We start from the raw sequence: 19,529 nt of genomic DNA on the forward strand, positions 1-19,529 counted from the left end.
GGATGTGCTCAAGGGCAGCGTTATAAACAGTGTGACTTAACAGCTGGGAAATTATTGTCTGAGCATTTCAGAGTGTTCTATAGTGAAGACCTGTGTTAAAATTCTCTTGCATTTGGGAGGAACAGCTTGCCACAGAATAAATTTGACAACCCATGCACATGTCCTCTCCAGGGAAATGTTTCATCATGATGTGAAAAGAGTTTGCCACCAAAATGGAAAGCCACATATTCTGCAGGAGCAGTAGAGTGAGTAGAAAATTCCCTTCCATCCAAGAGGCATTGAGCTTGGGGCACCTGTTTGGTTTAGTCAGTGGAGTATGCTGCTTTTAATCTCGGGGTTGTGAGTTTGAGCCCCACTTCAGGGCACAGTGCTTACTTGAAAAAAAAAAAAGAGGAAACAAGAGGCACTGAGCTTTTAGCTAAGATGGATAAGGATCTGGAGAGTGACATGGTTTCCATATTCAAATCATGACAAATTCTTGCAGCCACAATGAGGCAAGAAATTGAAATCTGGGGCAAGAAACTAATAGTTCAGCGTTTTTGGTTCATATAATGCCAATTTCACATCCAAGAGAGGAATATACAGCATTTTTGGACTTTGTATTTCAGGTCTCTGTAACAGTGAATTGCCTGGAGATTCAACTATTGCCTGGGAATTTTCTTGGGATTCTGAACATCACCCACTGCACTGATGGAAGGCTGAGGCTACTCCTCGCTCCGTCGCCAGGAAACTTCCCGCTAGCCTTTCCACTCCTGGGGAAAGCTAACGGACTGTGTGACTTAAAATGGGCTCAGATATCACCCCGCATGATAAATCAGATCCATCTTACGACGCGAATCCCTAAACATTTCCAGCCTGTTCTGTGGAGTTCCACTCATTGGAACAATACAGGGTAGGCAGGTGATGGTGACTTCCCGGTTTCCGATCCCTTGTCTAAGAAGGCGCGACCAGCTAGCTTCCGAGACCCGGGAGAAAGCAACAGTCTGGAGGTTGGGTTGGGGGAGGAAGAAGCGCCCGACCAGCCGCTCCCCAGCTCCCCGGGCCCGCGCGGAGGCGCTGGGAGGGGGTCTGCGCTCCTCCCCGGGGCGGGGCTCGCCGGGGCTCCCGCGCCTGGCACCGCGCGCTAGGGTGCAGAGTCTGCAGCGCGGCGGGCAGTGGGCGCGATGTATCTCCGCAGGGCGGTCTCCAAGACCCTGGCGCTGCCTCTGAGGGCGCCACCCGGCCCCGCGCCGCTCCGGAAGGACGGTGAGTGCCGCGCCGGCCCGGGCGTCCAAGCCTGCAGAGGACAGGCGCCTTGCGCGCGGATTTTGAGGCGCCCGCGTACCCGCCGGCACCCAGTGGGCCCAAAGAGGCTCGAGCTGCAGAAGCCAGGGGTTGAGGAAAGGGGGGAGGAATTGAGGAAAGGCGCGGGGAAGACGCCCCGAAGCTCTTGAAGACTTTGGGAGTAGGGGGCCTTCCCAGAGCGGCTTCTGAATGCGGAGTAGGCTTCCTGGGTTCGAAATCTTGATCTTGGGCAAGTGATTTAATCTCACTTTCCTCATCTCTAAAATGGGGACAATAATGGTTGTGAGTTTTAATGAGTTAGTATGTGGTTAAAAGCGCTTCGAGAAGTGCTTGGCTGACGTACGCATAGCTTGCTCTTTTTGTTAGAATAGGGACCAGTGCGCTCTCCACCTACGTGAGGAAGCGCAGGAACGGTTGGGTAGATGGACGCTCATCTGCGAGCCCCGTAGGGCGGGGCGGGGGTTGGGGAGTGCGGGCGCAGTAAATGTTGGGTAAATGCTCCTGAGTAAGTAAACTAAAGGCTTGTCCGGGGCTCGGCAGCCTGAACCCCGAGAGCCTTCGAAGCGCTTTCCTTCGGGGCGGCACGGACACCTGGAGCTATCCAGCTGCTCGGCTCTGTCGCTGCAGTGTCCGTCACCTTTAGATCTGGGGACGCTGGGGAAGAGGGAGCGTCTTCAGAAATTTCCTAAAGGGGACGTTTAAGCGTGAGCTGGAAGCTTCTTAACTAAAATTTGACTTACACGAGAGCGCCTATTCTAGTGCCTGGAACGTTGTAGGTGCTTACTGAGTGTGAGCATGCGTGTTTTCCCTCCTGCAGCCCGCGGCCCCCGGCCCGGCTTTGCGCTCCGGCGCAGCTCAGCGCCCGCGGCTCTTCCCGCACCTCCTCCGTCTCCCGTCTCCTTCCCGTCCCGCTTAGCCCGGCGGCTTTTAGATAACCTCTTGGGAAGTTCTTACTTCCCCCTGCACTTCGCCTCACTTCCTGAGGCTTGTCAGGTAGTTTTAGGCCAGAGCGCGCATTGGTGCCCGAGAAAGAGAGAAACACTCCCGCGGAAAATTCCATGGGCCGATTCCCCTCCCTCCCCTGGTTGGGCTCGAGGTGGTGATGGTGGTCGTGGGAAGGGAGGAAGGTCTGTCCAGCTAGCTTTATTTTTCTCTTAAAATACTGGTGGGAAGAAGCTGCATCACAAGTCACAGAAATAAGGCATCTTCGTTTTCCTTGATCTTTATACCGAAATACAGCAATTTTTTGTCACTGACGAAATAGAATCCATTAATTTTAAGCTTCTGAAGATAAGGAGGCCGTTGTGACCGGGAGGTGGGGTGGGGTGGGGTGGGGAGAGAGAGGAGTCCCCTGGCCGTGGCCTTCTTCGGCGTTATCTCCCGCACCCACCCCCGTCATCAGGCACAAACATACGCACCTCTTTTGTTAGCTGCGCGTTTCAAATAATTTCCGCCTCAACTTGGGGTAAGGGAAAAAGTAGGTTAAAAATTCTAAATCGGCAGTTAGCAATACTGGTTGTAGCAGCACTGATCTTATTCTAATTTTCATCTCATTCCTTTTTGTGTAGCACTGATTTATTTTAAGAAATATTATTGACTGGAAATTTGGCTTTAGTCACGGACATTAACCTTTTATTGGTACTTTCTGTTTTGTTGAAAAATACAACTTTCAGTTTTTTCGAAGGGTCGAATTTTAGCGTGCCTCATCAAATTTTGTTGTCTGGCTTTTGCTTTTAAAACATGTAACTCTTAATGCATAAATAATTTGGGTTTGTAAAAGATCATTGGAAGGAACACAGAAAGGCAAAAGAGAAGTCATTCGTAATCCAACCACTCAGTGAATACCACCATTTAAGTTTTAGTATATATAATGCTCCAGACTTTTCTTCCTCTTACATTTTTTTTTTCTTACCCACATTGCTTCTAGGAACTGAGATATATACGAACTATATAGATTATTCTGTTATAACTTTTCATTTCATATATTGTAAATATTTTCTCATGTAAGTAAATATTCTTCTGCAAAACTTCTAATATCTTTCACATTGTATGGATATTCTCAAATTTAATCTTTATTAAATATTTATTTCATATTTCATTGCTCTTTTATTATTTTTTAAATTTATTTTGAGAGAGCAAGCAGGTGAGGGGCAAAGAGGAGAGACAGAATCCCAAGCAGGCTCCACACCATCAGCATGGAGCCTGATGCAGGGCTCGAACTCACAAACCATGAGTTCATGACCTGAGCTGAAATCAAGAGTTGGATGCTTAGCAGACTGAGCCACCCAGGAGCCCCATTGCTCTTTTAAAGAGCTGTCATAATTGTATTTGTGTTTAAGTCTTTTCTCAAATCTCTGATTTTCTTTTTGCTTCATGTTTAAAATGATTTTTTGATATATTTTCCAGTTACTTATTTTTATTTATGTAATCTCTACACTCAACGTAGGGCTCAGATTCACCACCCAGAGATCAAGAGTTGCATGCTCTTCCAACTGAACCAACCAGGCATCCCTAATCTTCTTAATATGTCGTCTGTCTGGTTGTCAGCTATGGAAGCTACATATTCCCTACTTAATAACAGATGTATGTTTAAACCAACAAAAGCCCCACTACAAGTCAAAGCCATAATCTCTTATGATAACCTCCTTGGGTACATTTTTGTGGAAAAAATATTTTTTTCCAGGAGAAGGTCATTTATATCTAAACTAAAAATACACATACGAAATCTTTCCAATACTGCTACTACAAAAGTTGATAATCAGTGCAAATGTCTTAAGACTTGCCCTCTGCAAATCAAAACTTCTTACTAGTCCTCATACTCTATGTCAGGCCACTTCCAGTTACTTTGCACTTTCCCAGTCATACAACTCTCCTGCTTTTGCACACCGTGCCGTGCCTTCTGCCTCCAGTGCAGTTTTCTCTTCCCTTATTTATCTGACAATCTCCTCTACTTTCCTTCAAAGTCCAGGTCATCTCTTTTCAACTGTGACAGCTACCTTGAGCCACCTAGTTGAGGTTTTTCACTGAGTTTTCATGCTGTGGTTGCAACTTCTACTTACATCTGTTCTAGCAGTTGTCATATTGCATCACAATTATTTGTCTGTACATTTGTTCCCTCCGTGTACACGTGAGCTACTTGAGGCTAGGGACCTTGTAGATCTTGTTTACAGTTATATCCTTAACGACGCTAACAATGCCAAAGACATAGGAGGTGCTCAGCTGTATTTGTTGAATGAATACATGTCTCTACTTTTTTATCTTTAAGGAATTTGAGCTATATGAACCTTAAGCTCTTTCTAGCTTTGAGTCTATTATAAACATTTTAATTCCAGAGCATATGGCATATACAAGTTTTAGCACTACAGAGTAAGTATTTTTAAACATAATAATACAGGAACTTTATCTATTTCTATTAGTTTGTACAGAATTGTAGTTTCATTTCAAACGACCTTTTTGCAACATTTGTCTTAAAAAGCTTATATCTGCCCATCTTTAAAGGCTTTACGTTGGAAAAATTAAGATTTTTTTCCTACCTATACATTTGTATTACAGATTTATAGAAATGTGTTGGATTTCAACATGTTTTATTTAGCATGTAAATTTTAAGTACAAATATATTTAATTCGTTTTTTTGGAAGAATGATCTTTTCCAATGAATCCTGTGGTGGAGTACATACAGCAAATGAATTTCTTTTGCATCTTGTTTGTTAAAATTGGTCAGTGCTTTTGTCACTTCTCCTTACCCACGCCTGCACTCCTTCCAAGAAAAGCATGATGCTAAGCATAAAGCTGACAGGTTTCATAAGTACTTAATCAAATTAGATTGGGAAAATGTCAAATGGAATTACTACCCTGCCTTGTAATACTGTATTCCCTTAAGCTAAAATCACTTGATGTTAGTAGATTCTAAGTTCACTGAAGGGGAAAAATTTTTTTAAGATATAATTATTTTAAATAGTTTTGCGTAACTGGTGGAGCTAACTGTGTTTAAACTTGTTTTCCTAGCATCTCTTCGCTTGATGTCGTCTAACAAATTGCCTGGATCATCTGGATCAAATATGATCTATTATCTGGTTGTAGGTGTCACAGTCAGTGCTGGTGGATATTATGTAAGTTTTTAAATAAACAAAATATTCAGGAATTCATATATTTTACAACCTGTGGTAAAACTCAAAGCATTGTCAAGGTCAGGGCACGGGATTAATTAAATATATAAGATTATGAAGATTTTTTTAAGTATGAAATCACCATTTCTTAATACTGCCAAGTATAAGTGACTTTCTGTAAAAATGATGTTATAAATACTAATAAGGGGCGCCTGGGTGGCTCAGTAGGTTAGGTGTCCGACTTTGGCTCAGGTCATGATCGCACAGGTTGTGAGTTCGAGCCCCACATCATGCTCTGTGCTGACAACTCAGAGCCTGGAGCTTCCTTCGGATCCTGTGTCTCCATCCCTCTCTGACCCTCCCCCACTCACATTCCATGTCTCTCTCTCTCTCTCTCTCTCTCTCTCTCTCAAAAATAAACATTAAAAAATTTATAAATACTAATAATAAGAAATGATATTTGAGTGTTTATCATATGACAGACTCAAGGCTCATTTAGTAATTAGTGATTCTATAAGGTAGGTACTACTGTTACATTTAACAAGAACTATTTTGAAAGATTAACTTAAAACAAATAGACTATTTTTTAGAGCATTTTAGGTTCACAGGAAAATGAACAGAAAGTACAGAGTTCTCATACCTCCGCCCAGCCCTCCTCCCATCAACAATCTCACATTAGTGTGGTACATTCGTTACAACTGCTGAGTCAATATCAAAACATTACTATTAACTAAAGTGTTTTGTGTACATTAGGGTTCACTCTTGGTATTGTACATTCTTTGAGCTTGGACAAATGTATCATGATATATATCCACCACTAATGGTATCATACAGAGTAGTTTCACTGCCCTAAACATCCCCTGTGTTCACCTATTCATCCTTTTCTCCCCCAATCTTTTTTACTGTCGCCATAGTTTTTATTAATTTTATATATCTTTATACATTTTCATTATTTTTTAAAAAATATTTATTCATACATTTTTATTAACTTTTTTTACATTTATTTATTTTTGTGAGACAAAGAAAGAGTGTGAGTGGGGGAGGGGCAGAGAGAGAAGGAGACACAGAATCTGAAGCAGGTTCCAGGCTCAGCTGTGAGCACAGGCCCCAACGTGGGGGCTCGAACCCAGGAACTGTGAGATTGTGACCTGAGCTGAGGTCAGACATTCAACCAACGGAGCCACCCAAGCACCCCATATTCATACATTTTTTTTTAAGATTCCAAATAGGGGTACCTGGGTGGCTCAGTCGGTTAAGCATCCGACTCTCGATTTTAGCTCAGGTCACCATCTCATGGTCTGTGAGCTTCAGGCCCATGTTGGGCTCCACACTGACATTGTGGAGTCTGCTTGGGATTCTCTTTCTCTCTGTCTCTCTGTCTCTCAATCTCTGTGCCCCTTCTCTGCTGCTGCATGCTATCTCTTTCAATAAATAAATGAAATAAATAAATAAATGAATGAATATTTAAAATAGACAATGTAAAATGAAAAAAAAAATGTTTTCCTCCCAGGGAACCACTGTGAAACAAAGCTTTTAATAGTGTGACTTTGGAGCTAAAATGATGGAATAATTATGCATTAAATAAGATAAATCTGTATGAATCATTTTGCCATAAATTTTCTAAATCAAAATTTAATCTTCATTTTGAACAAAAGTAAAATAAATATAAATTCTTCAGAAATTCTAAGAGTACACAATCACTACATTTTGGTTTGACCCTACAGAAATATGCATAAAGGGATTTTTAGTCATAACTAGGAGCAGTTTGAAGGATTATGTAAACGGCCAAACCAAAATACTTCCTCTAATCTTCAGAATTTTGAGAGCCTCAGGAAACCAGGAAACTTCAAACATGCACTTATATTATTGTCCTCCACTGATCTATCAGCTTTCACTCATACCCAGATTCCTTTCCTTCCACTATCTTTCTACTGCTTAATGTTGAATTCACTGCCCAGGGCTACTATCATTGGATGTAGGCCACTGGAGAAACAGAGATTGGACTAGGCCATGTGATTATGTGAGGAGCTGGAAGACGGAATTTCATCTGGAGCTCACTCTACCCATGACTATGTTTATTAGTGCCAGACATGAACCTCTCCAGTCCATCAAATCTTTCTTTGCAAAAGCAGCCTTACACTGGAAGGTTATAAGCAGGCCGCTCCTGCGAGCCCTCTCTGGCCTTGTTCTCTGATGATGGGAGTGGAAGTTGGACAAGGTGATGATCTCCAACTCTCTTTCCACCTCTAAGAATATGTGTTTATTTTTTAAATAAATAAAAACAGTTTTTATATTTATTTATTTTTGGGAGAGCGCAAGTTGGGGAGGTGCAGAGAGAGGGGGACAGAGGATCCAAAGTGAGCTCCACACTGACAGACTGACAGCATGTGGGGCTCAAACTCAGGAACCAGGAGATCATGACCTGAGCCAAAGTCGGACGCACAACTGACTGAGCCACCCAGGTGCCCCTTTTTTAAATAACTTTTAAATGTTTTTTTTTTTTTAACTCTATTTATTTATTTTGAGAGAGAGTGTGAGAGAGTATGAGCATGAGTCGGGGGGGGGGGGGGGCAGAGAGACTCTCAAGCAGGCTCCACACTGTCAGGACAGAGCTCGAGGCAGGGCTCGAACTCATGAACTGTTAGATCGTGACCTGAACGGAAGTCGAGAGTTGGACATTTAACTGACTGAGCCACCCAGGCCCCCCAAGAATATGTGGTGTTACTCTGGAATGTTGGAAGAGTTAACTCCCAAGAACCTTAGGCTATTGTCAGGAGGAAATACAGAATGTGAGGCCCTTGGAAACCTGTATTGAAGTCCCCCTTCCCTTCTTTGTCCTGTACTAAAACAAATTCTGTATTAGATTGATCTGAATTGAATCCAGAGTTGCTCTGTAGCCGGTTTTTTATTTCCAAGTAAAATCTTCTATTACGAGGGCCTCTTGGAATCTGAGAGAGGCCCAGGTCACTTCCATTTTTTCAGGGTCTGAGATATTTGTGGGATATTTTAAATGCTTATATTTAATATATAATATCACTTGGAAATAACTTCGAAAGTCTAGATTTGAGGCTTTCCAAAGGCCTTTTCTGATAGGCCTTTCTTCTACTCTGTGTTTCACCGTGTTAGATTTGGAAAAGCTAGATTCTCTTGGCCACACGTGAGTATGAATCATTCTAATACCATGGTCTCTTTGATTCTGCCTACACTAGTCTTTTTTCTCACCTTGTATTGTAGGCTAATGTTCCCTGGGATGTTGCTGCTGGGATGGTCATTTCAGGGACGAACTGTGAACTTCCGCACAGGCTCAGCTTTAGGGTAGTGAGAACTGAGGGCGGAGGGTGCTGACTCAGCACAGTGGTATTATAGCTTTCAGGAGCTTCCACCCTACTAGGAAAGTATTCCCTGCTTTTATTTGGAAATGGTGGTGGGCATTCCTGCTGGCCCTGTTTGCTCTGTATGTTTCAAACCCAGATGAAGTCTGAACTCACCAAACTCGAAGGGGTTTGTTAGGGCCGCTTTGGTATCATTTCCACCCTCGAGGTCATAGATTTTCCATTTTTAGAGCCTAATTTTAAAATCTTATAAAATGGCCTGTAATTTGCAAAGTAAAATTTTTAAAGAAAAATTTTTTAATGTTTATTTATTTTTGAGAGAGAGAGAGAGAGAGAGAGAGACAGAGCATGAGCCTGAGCATGAGCAGGGGAAGGGCAGAGAGAGAGGGAGACACAGAATCCAAAGCAGGCTCCAGGCTCTGAGCTGTCGGCACAGAGCCTGACATGGGGCTCGAACCCACGAACTGTGAGATCATGACCTGAGCCAAAGTCAAGCGCTCAACCAACTGAGCTACCCAGGCGCCCCGCAAAGTACAATTTTTAATAATATGCTTGGTTTATGACTATTAAAATTTGGGGAATACTATATATAAATATACAAATCTAAAAAAATCTGTAATCCCACCATTAAGCGATAAAACACTACCTACACCTTTTAAAATGTGAGATAATATAAACAATATTATCTAACTAGTGAGATTTTCATCTTTAGAATTTCATTGGCTAAAATGAGTACAGGTCAGAGATGACTCTACTTGAATGAAAGGAAGCCTGCACGTTGTATCTATGATTAAGATAACCTTTGTTCCTAATTCTGTTTCTCATATAACCCATAGTCAGGTCATAGAGCTGCTTATAAGGAATAACCCTAGCTTATTTAAGAAATATTCATTAGGGTCTACAAAAATGCCATTTTGGAAGATTTTTTAAAAACTTTTTATTTGGAGATGATTGCGTTTCACGTGTAGTCATAAGAGCTAATATCAAGAGATATAATATGGTCTTTGCCTCATTTCCCCCTGTGATCAATATCTTTTCATAGCTATTATAATTCAATATCACAACCAGGAAGTGGACATTGATAATATCCATTGACCTTATTCAGATTTCACCACTTTCACATGCACGTGTGTCTGTGTCACATGCATAGATTCATATATTCACCACCACCGTCAAGATACAGGATCCCTTGTGTAGCCCTTTTATAATTGCACTCACTTTCTTTTGCCCTCCCATTCCTTCTTCCTGTCCCTGGCAACCACTAATCTCTTCTCTGTTTCTAGAACTTTTCTTTTTTATTTTATTTTATTTTTTTTTATGTTTATTCACTTCTGAGAGACAGAGAGAGACAGAGCATGAGCAGGGGTGGGAGGTAGAGAGAGAGACACGCACACACACAGAATCTGAAACAGGCTCCAGGCTCTGAGCTGTCAGCACAGAGCCTGACGCGGGGCTCAAATTCATGAACCGCGAGATCATGACCTGAGCTGAAGTTGGACGCCCAACCGACTGAGCCACCCAGGCTCCCCATGTTTCTATAACTTTTCATTTCAAGAATGTTACATGAATGGAATCATAAGCTGTATAACCTTTTGAGACTGGCTTTTTTTTCCACTCAGCATAATTACCTGGAGATTCATCCAAGTTGTTACACCTCTATGTACAGTTCATTCCTCTTTGATGCTGAGTACTGTTCCATGCTATGAATGTACCACAGTTTGTTTAGCCATTCAACTGTTGTAGGGCATCCAGACTGATTACAACTTTTGGCTATTACAGATAAAGCAACCGTGAACATTTGCGTGCAGGTTTTTGTGTGCACATAAGTTTCCATTTCCCTGGAATAAATACTAGAGAATATTTATAAATGCCTGTCAGAATGTTTGATTGTAACATAATTTATTTTTTCCTCTTTGTCTTCATCTTTCTATCTACTGTGTGTTTTCTGTTATCTTTGACTCCTGTTAGAGCATTTGTTTTTTTCCTGTTTAAAGTATTCTACTTAATAACAAAAGTTTCCAAAGGAGAAACAAAATAGTAGATGGTGACATTGGTTTCTCCTCTTTGAATTGTATATACTTTTGGGGGCACCTGGGTGGCTCAGTCGGTTAAGTGTCTGACTCTTTTTTTTTTTTTTTTTTTTTTTTTTAGCGTTTATTTATTTCTGAGAGAGAGACAGACAGAACATGAGCCGGGGAGGATCAGATAGAGAGGGAGACATAGAACCTGAAGCAGGCTCTAGGCTCTGAGCTGTCAGCACAGAGCCTGATGCAGGGCTCAAATTCATGAACCGCGAGATCATGACCTGAGCTGAAGTTGGACGCCCCTGTCTGACTCTTGATTTTGACTCAGGTCATGATCTCACGGTTTGTGAGATCGAGCCCTGTGTCAGGGTCTGCGTTGACAGCTCAGAAACTGCTTGGGACTCAATCTCTCTCTCCATCCCTTCACTGCTCGTTTTTTTTCCTCTCTCTCAAAATAAATAAATATTTGAATTGTATATACCTTTGAACTTGGCATGATGAATCTTAGAGCTCAAGAAATAAACTTCAGCACACATTTACTTTCAGACTTACAAGACAGTCACATCAGAGCAAGCCAAACACACGGAACATGTAACAAATTTGAAAGAAAAAACCAGAGCAGAGTTACATCCACTCCAAGGTAAAGTGAACTTATTATTTTTTTTCCCCTGAGGCACTGATTTCCATTATCTTAGTCTAGCAATGAACACTATTTGCTTGTGGCTTCTTTCCTAACCTGACAGAATGGCTCTGGGCAGGAGTTCACTGGGAAAGGGAAAGCCCAACCCAAACCTAAAGAATATTGTTACACGTTTTGAATGAGTGCATTAGATAAATGAAAACGTTTTACATTTGTACTGCTGACCAGTGGCTTTGAATTCTTTGTGTGGTAATATTACTTTCCCCCTACTCAGGCTTCCATTCATGCAGGCATAATTTTAGTATCTGTCTCTGTCAGCAACTTAACCTTTCATTTCCCTTATTATTATTTTTAAATCCTGAAACTAACTTTTGTTTCAGTTTTGTCTAAGATCACCCTTGTGTCTTTGCCTACAGTCCACTTGACATTAGTATAGTCAGTCATGTCTCTGACGTCCCTCAGTTGATCTGATTGAGAAAATGGGAGCTACTAGAGCAGAAACTTTACATTTTCACTCTAATGTATATTTCTTGCCTTAAACTGCTTGCTTTAAATGCTTTTTTCCATCTCAGTTATAATGCCATTATTATCAATTACTATGATCACTTTTTAGGGACAGAGATAATAGCTGCTGATGAACCAATGTTAACCTTTTAGTCATGACAACAGTAAGCAATGGAATATCATCAATAAACATTATTGACTATAATCATGAGAAGGCTGATGGTAATAATAATAAAATACAGCGTTTCCATAGCACTTTTGGTTTTAAACCCCTCTTCATGCACATTATTTTAATCAAACCTTACAATAGCTCTGTGAGGTAGGTATTATCGTTATCCCCATTTTACAGGTGATAAAACTGAGGTTCAGAGAGGATTAGTGATTGCTCAGTCATCAACTAGTAAGTTGGCTGCTTTCCCATGCTATTTCACATGACATGTTGGCTGTTTATTTTCATGTTCTTTGTATATAAATAAATAATATATGTAAATTATTTTTTTAAGTTTAACAGATTCAAAAGGGGTTATGAAAAAGAAGATCCACATTTTCCCTTCCCAGAGGCAAGGCAACCCAGGTTGCCCAGAGGCAACCAATAATACCAGTTTCTTTGTATCCTCCTAGAAAGAGTCTTTGCAAATAAAAACTATCTAGGTGTATCTTACCCTCCTTTTGTCCTAAGATAAATAGTACCCTGTGGTCTCCATTGCTCTTTTCCTTGCTTTTTTCACATAACAGTCTACCTTAAGGACCACTTCTATCAGTATATACAGATTTGTCTCATTTTTAAACATGGCTGCACAGTGTTCTACTGTATTCTCGTGCTCTTTAAATTAATACTTTGCTTCATGGGCTACATCTTAAAGGTGAAAAAGACAACCGTGTGGAAGCTGAGAAAGCAAGTTCAGAAGTCCCTGAAGCGTCTTTAGTGGAAGTACAGGACGCAGATGCAGAAGATACCCCGGATGCTACAGGTGCAGCCACGAGAGAGGCTTCAGCCCGTCCAGGTGATTTGGAGGACGCTCTGGTGGAGACAGACACGGTCGGTGCTGAAGCTGGGGCAGAGGTTACAAATGCAGCACCCAGCACAGTGGCAGAAATCAGCACTGAAATGCCCTCAGAGGTTCAGAATGCAGCTTTGGATGAAGCTGTTGCCATCAGTAATGATAAAGGGACAACAGAGAAGGAACGCTCTGGTGAAACTGCTGAACTGGAAGAAGAGAGTCCTCCAGCTGAGTCAGAATCCTCCGCTGGGGATGATTTACAGGAGGAAGCCAGTGTTGGTTCTGAGGCGGCCTCTGCTCAAGGCTGATCTCATGCTGAGTGACACCTCAGTGAAAAAGGCCATAGAGTATCTGATAGGTGCTTTTGTAGTTTCAGTAATCTTAGTTTTAAAATAGGCTTCTTTTCTAGAAACCTTTAATGTGCCTTGAAGATTTTTGGCATCTACTGATAGATTTCAGGATTGAGAGATTTGAGACTTTACATGTCTGAATAGTTTCCTACTCTGAGTTCAGAACATGACATTGCAGTAAACAGCTTAAAGAGTTCCATCTCTGAATTTAAGTTTTACATCATAGCAGTTGAGCTACCTGCATTCACTTTAATTTTGCTAGACCTGTACCTTATTTTAATGTTTGTGATTCTAGATTCTTGAGTTTTGATTTGAACTCATTTAAATAAAATTGGAAAATCTTCAGTGCTTCTTTTTTTATTTGCTAATATTTATATGTATAAATAATGTATAATATATAATATCAAAGAACTATGTGTAATATAGCATCACATGAACAATCGAAGAAAACATATAATCTATGGAGAACTCTACATATAACAATATATATATCCATTCTCCCATCTATATTACATGGGGGATTGTGCCAAGGTTTTCATTTCAGTTTATTTCAGTTCAAACAATGGCTTTTTTATAGTTTTTTATAAGTTTATTTATTTATTCTGAGAGAGGGAGAGAGAGAGCACGCACAGGGTAGGGGCAGAGAGAGAGAGAGAGAGAGGGAAAGAATCCCAAGTAGGCTCTGTGCTGTCAGCACAAAGCCGAATTTGGGCTTGATCTCACAAACCATGAGATCGTGACCGGAGCTGAAATCAAGAGTCAGATGCTTAACTGACGAAGTTACCCAGGTACCCCAGTTCAGACAATGTTTATTTGCCAGGAATCATTCATTAACTCATGTATTTATTCATTCATGTGTTCAACAAATACTAAGCAAGCACCTATAACCTACCAGGCACTGTTTTAAATGTTGAAGTTAATATATATATATATATATATATATATATATATATATATATATATATAAAAATATATATATATATACATATATATACGTATATATATATACGTATATATATGTATATATATATATATATATATATATATATATATAAATTTGTACCCTTCCCAGCTTGTATTCTAGAATATGATCAAATAATAAAACACATAAGAAAACTATACCACATGTTAGATACTGGCAAGTGTTTAAAAAGAAAGGTAGTGAAAGGGAAGGGATTGTAAGTGTTTAGGAGTGGAAGTTGTAATTTTACTTTATTTATTTATTTATGTTTATTTTTAAGAGAGTGGGCGGGGGAGGGACAGAGAGAGAGGGAGAGAGAGAGAATCCCAAGGAAGCCCTGCATTGTCAGCACGGAGCTTAATGTGGGGCTCAAATTCATGAACTGTGAGATCATGGCCTGAGCTGAGATCAAGAGTCAGACACTCAACCAACTACACCACCCAGGCACCCCAGAAGTTGTAATTTTAGATGGGATGGCCAGAGACAACCTTACTAAGAAGCTGTCCAGTGAGTAAAAACCTGAAGGATGTACAAGGGACTTAGTCATGAGGACATGGGGGGACAGGGGAAGAAGACTCATTCCAGATGAGGGAACTGAGAAGTATAAAGGATCTGAAGCATGAACATGCTAGAGAATTTGAGGAATTCTAAGGTGGCCAAGTGGCTAAAGTGGAGTGAAAGGGAGGGAGAGTAGTTGGAGATGATTTCAGAAATAGGACAAGGGTTATGCAGGGATGAGCCACATCATGCCGGGTCTTGTAGGGTTTGAGGTATTACTTGGAGTAAGTTGGGGTGTTGTGGATGTTGCTGATGCTCTGCCTAGATCCCCTGACCTGGGCCAGTACATTTACTCCCAGCTTCTGTGAGTGTGACACACACATGCCCCACCCTCACCCCAGGCAGCTCACAACCAATGACTGACTGCCATAGTGGTACAAAAGGTGGGCCGACTCTGTGGGACAGGTCATGCTCCCAAGCTCCCTGGGGGGCTGAGGTCGAAGCTCGTTTTCAGTCTAGATTACATCTTTGTATAGCTTTTCTCTCCTAGTCTCTCCTGCTTCCCTCCCTACTACTCTCCAACAGCACTTCCTCAGTAGGTCAATTGCCCCCAAATTCCTGCTCTGTTTTAAGCTTTGTTTCTAGGGAACACCACCTCAAATAATTGGTACTGGATGTGGTCCTTGGAAGCAGACCCCAAAAATCAGATTCTGAAACTGTCACACTTCTGCTAGATGGCAACAAGGACCTCAATTGTGGTAAGTGGAAGACTGCTAGTTCCTGGCATTCTATAGCAACATAATTCTGGAGATTTTCACCTATGGTAAACTAGAGTGGAATATACAGGCACACCTCAGAGATATTGCAGGTTTGGTTCAAGACCACTGCAATAAAGTGAGTATTGCAATAAAGCAAGTCAAATGGATTTTTTGGTTTCCCAGTGCATATATATATATATATATATATATATATATATATATATATATCAATTATGTTTATTAAGTCTATTAAATGTACAATAGCATCATGTCTATAAAAAAAAACATACATACCTAATTTAAAAATGTTTTTTGGGGCACCATCTGGCTCAGTTGGTAGAGCACCTGACTCTTGATCTCGGGGTTGTGAGTTCAAGCCCCATGTTGGGAGTGGAGCCTACTTAAAAAAAATACTTTTTGCTTAAAAAATGCTAATCATCACCTGAGCTTTCAGTAAGTAGTAATCACTGATCACAGATCACCATAACAAATATAGTAATAGTGAAAAAGTTTGCAATATTGTGAGAATTACCAGTATGTGATACAGACTCACAAAAATGAGCAATGCTGTTAAAAAAAAATGGCCACAAAAGACTTGCTCCATGCAGGGTTGCCACAAACCTTTAATTTGTAAAAAGCATGATATCCATGAAGCACACCAAAATGAGGTATGCCTTTAGGTAGAAGGTGATCTACCGCTGGCTTAACACCTCTGGAATTTGAGAAGTACAAATAAACAGTAGCTATAAGGACTTCATCATTGCTATACGATGTTTTAAGTCTCAGATAAGGATGGTACTTGGGTTTGTTTTGAATTTGTCAACTCTGCATTAGCCTCATAAGCCTGAGGACTACGGCACAATTGAGGGATGCTGTTCTACTAAACATTTTATAAGATAAAGCAGAAACTCTACCCAGTGCCACACTTATGACTTCAACATACGCACAAAAATGCATTCTTCTCTGCTGTTTTGCTTAGTATGATTTCTTTTTTTTTTAATTTTTTTTAATGTTTATTTATTTTTGAGACAGAGAGAGACAGAGCATGAATGGGGGAGGGTCAGAGAGAGGGAGACACAGAATCTGAAAAGGGCTCCAGGCTCTGAGCTGTCAGCACAGAACCCGACGCGGGGCTCGAACTCACGGACCGCGAGATCATGACTGAGCCACCCAGGCGCCCCACTTAGGATGATTTCTGCTGCAAATAACAGAAACCAACTCAAAATGGGTTAAACAACAAAGATAGGTTTTTTTTGTTTGTGGGGGTGGGTGGGTAGGTTGTTTTTTAAGTAGGCTTCACATCCAGTGTTGGAGCCCAATGCCCTGAGATCAAGACCTGAGCTGAGATCAAGAGTCAAATGCTTAACTAGCTAAGCCACCCAGGCACCCCAAACATGGTTTTTATCTAACTAGATACTGGGGGGTTGAGCTGCTCCAAGGTTGGTTTATTTCATGGGTCAGTCGTCAAGTACCAGGTTGTTTCTATTTTTCCACTCTACTATCAAGAATGTTTTGGCCTTATCCTTGGTAGGCTTTTCTCATATTCACAGGATGAATCACCACAATTCAGACACAGTAATGGCCACCAGAAGTCTTTCAAAAAGAAGAATTTCCTCATCTTAAAAAAAAAATAATTTAAATGTATATATATTTTTTCTTTTTAACATTTTCTTGTGGAAAATTGCAAACAAAAGTAGTGAGAACAGTATAAGGGAATCTTCATGTGCCCCACATCCCAATTACCAATTATCTACTCTCTGCAAATCCTGTATTTATAGTCCTACCCACTTATCTTCCACCGCTGCCACTGCCTATATGTAAAATAATAATGATGATAACAATAACAATTCTTTGGTATTACTAATTATCTTAGTGACCAGATTGCTTCAACTACCTCAAAAGGGTTTTCCCCCCTTCAGTTTGTTCTTTGAATTAGAATCCAATTAAAGTCCACAAATTGCAGTTGGTCAATATATGCTTAAGTTCCTTTTACTCTAGGTTCCTCCTCCATCTGTCTTTTGTTTTTCTCTGCTTTTCTTTGAAATTTTTTTTAGGTTTATTGTTTTTTAGTAATCTCTACACCCATTGTGTGGCTCAAACTCACCACCCCAGGATCAAAAGTCTCACACTGTTCCGACTGAGCCAGCCAGACGCCCCATGACTGATTGTTTTTGTGATGTTAGAAGTCACTGATTCATTATTTCATTAGGAGTTGTAAAACAGTGATAGAATTTTATCATTGTTTATTAGCGGGACTGTTTTTATAAAGGGGAAATTCTTTCACCAACTGTTTGATTACACTGAGATACAGTTCATATAGGAAAGATAGAATAAATAATTGGATCTTTCTTTGTATTTCTAGCTTTCAAAACAATTAGGTGGCTTGCTAGCATCCTCCATAAGGGACTAATAAATTGTTTTAGTATTGTTATGAACTCAGCAATTTAAACATAATTTATGTACTTCAATCAATTGCAGTTATTCTTATTAATGCTTAAATTTCCAGTCATTGACATATGGGAGAGTCTTCAAGTGGGCTTCCGAGTTCTTTTGACTCAACCCTAATAGTCTTGGAAAGCTTCCTTGCTTTCTGGTGTGATCAGAGGTAAATATCCTACCACAGACCTGGAATCAGCTATTTCTTTAAGGAGCCTTGCTTCTATTTAATGTGATTGTCTAGGGGCGCCTGGGTGGCGCAGTCGGTTAAGCATCCGACTTCAGCCAGGTCACGATCTCGCGGTCCGTGAGTTCCAGCCCCGCGTCAGGCTCTGGGCTGATGGCTCAGAGCCTGGAGCCTGCTTCCAATTCTGTGTCTCCCTCTCTCTCTGCCCCTCCCCTGTTCATGCTCTGTCTCTCTCTGTCCCAAAAATAAATAAAAGTTGAAAAAAAAATTAAAAAAAAATTTGTTTATAATGTGATTGTCTATTTAAGGATTTAAGTAGTCAACTGCAGTCTCTCTCATTGCCACTGGGTTGGTCATCGTATCTAGGCCTTTATACAGAGCTAAGAAGTACTTTTTTTTTTTTTTTTTTAATAAAATACGTGGTGAATTCATACTGATACTTCCAATTCAAAGTTAGGATCACAGGGTTTTTATTTAATCTGATTGATCGTCTATTCCACTCCAAAAATTTCCATCTCAAAAACACCAACATAATTACTCAAGTGATTTATCCCACAACACACGAACTGCAGTCTGAAAATAACAAATACTGTCATTAACAATGTAATTAATAAAAACACCTCAGGATTTATTTTTGGAGTACTTATATATATGTATGTATGTCTATACATATATATACACAGTTGAATTACTGTGATTTAAAGTCACTTGGAATTGTTCCTCTCTGTGCAATTATACCACAACTCAAATCACTTTCCTATTATTTTTGAAAGATTGCCTTTTTAAACTATTTCAAATTTCTTTTTTTTAATTTTTTTTAACATTTACTTATTTTTTGAGAGAGAGAGAGAGAGAGAGAGCATGAGGGGGGAGAGGCAGAGAGAGGCAGACAGGGGATCCGAAGCAGGCTCAGTGCTGTAAGCACAGAGCCCAAGGCCAGGCTGGAACTCACCACCTGTGAGATCATGACCTGAGCTGAGAACAAGAGTCGACTGAGCCACCCAGGCACCCCTAAAATTTAGTAGTTATTTAAACCAACCTTTTCAAGCAGCAACTATCAAGTCTAAAAGCAACTTGTATTTTTTTATTAACATTTCTTAGACTTTAACAACCACTGTAATGAAAGTTTAATAATGTATTTCATAAACAGTATTTTTATTATTAGACCATTTGCTGATTTTAATAAAACTAAAACTATGCCTTAAAAAAGTCAAAGTGGGATAGGGTGTGGGGCTTAGAATGTGAAACCAATTGCAAAAGGTAAAAAATGACAGCAGAATTAGATAACCAAATTTTCTTTGATGAAGACAGGAATATAAATGAGGACCAAGGGGCTCCTGCGTGGCTCAGGCGTCTGACTCTTGATTTTGGCTCAGGTCTTAATCTCATGGTTCGTGAGTTTGAGCCCCACATCAGGCTCCACACTAACAGTGTGGAGGCTGGGTGGA

At 40.5% G+C, this 19,529-nt stretch overlaps 1 protein-coding gene and 1 non-coding gene across 3 annotated transcripts; one reads left to right on the forward strand and one right to left on the reverse strand.

Annotated features, from left to right (window-relative positions):
• Positions 1–25: 25 nt before the first annotated feature.
• On the forward strand, positions 26–13,586 carry LOC101098627 (mitochondria localized glutamic acid rich protein). 2 transcript variants are annotated; one of them, XM_023252799.2, is made up of 4 exons: positions 26–245; positions 5,290–5,393; positions 11,293–11,386; positions 12,754–13,586. In XM_023252799.2, exons 2-4 carry the CDS (start codon positions 5,304–5,306, stop codon positions 13,197–13,199), a joined length of 630 nt encoding a protein of 209 aa, XP_023108567.2. In that variant the 5' UTR covers positions 26–245; positions 5,290–5,303; the 3' UTR covers positions 13,200–13,586. The 2 variants fall into 2 exon arrangements, with proteins under 2 accessions (XP_023108567.2, XP_011279995.2); XM_011281693.4 differs by lacking the exon at positions 26–245 and adding an exon at positions 1,087–1,245.
• On the reverse strand, positions 9,159–9,243 carry TRNAQ-UUG. The gene has a single exon. It is a non-coding gene; the product is annotated as a tRNA-Gln (tRNA).
• Positions 13,587–19,529: the final 5,943 nt, after the last annotated feature.

The sequence above is a fragment of the Felis catus genome, chromosome B1 (assembly GCF_018350175.1).
Source record: "Felis catus isolate Fca126 chromosome B1, F.catus_Fca126_mat1.0, whole genome shotgun sequence".
NCBI classification, from domain to species: Eukaryota; Metazoa; Chordata; class Mammalia; order Carnivora; family Felidae; genus Felis; species Felis catus.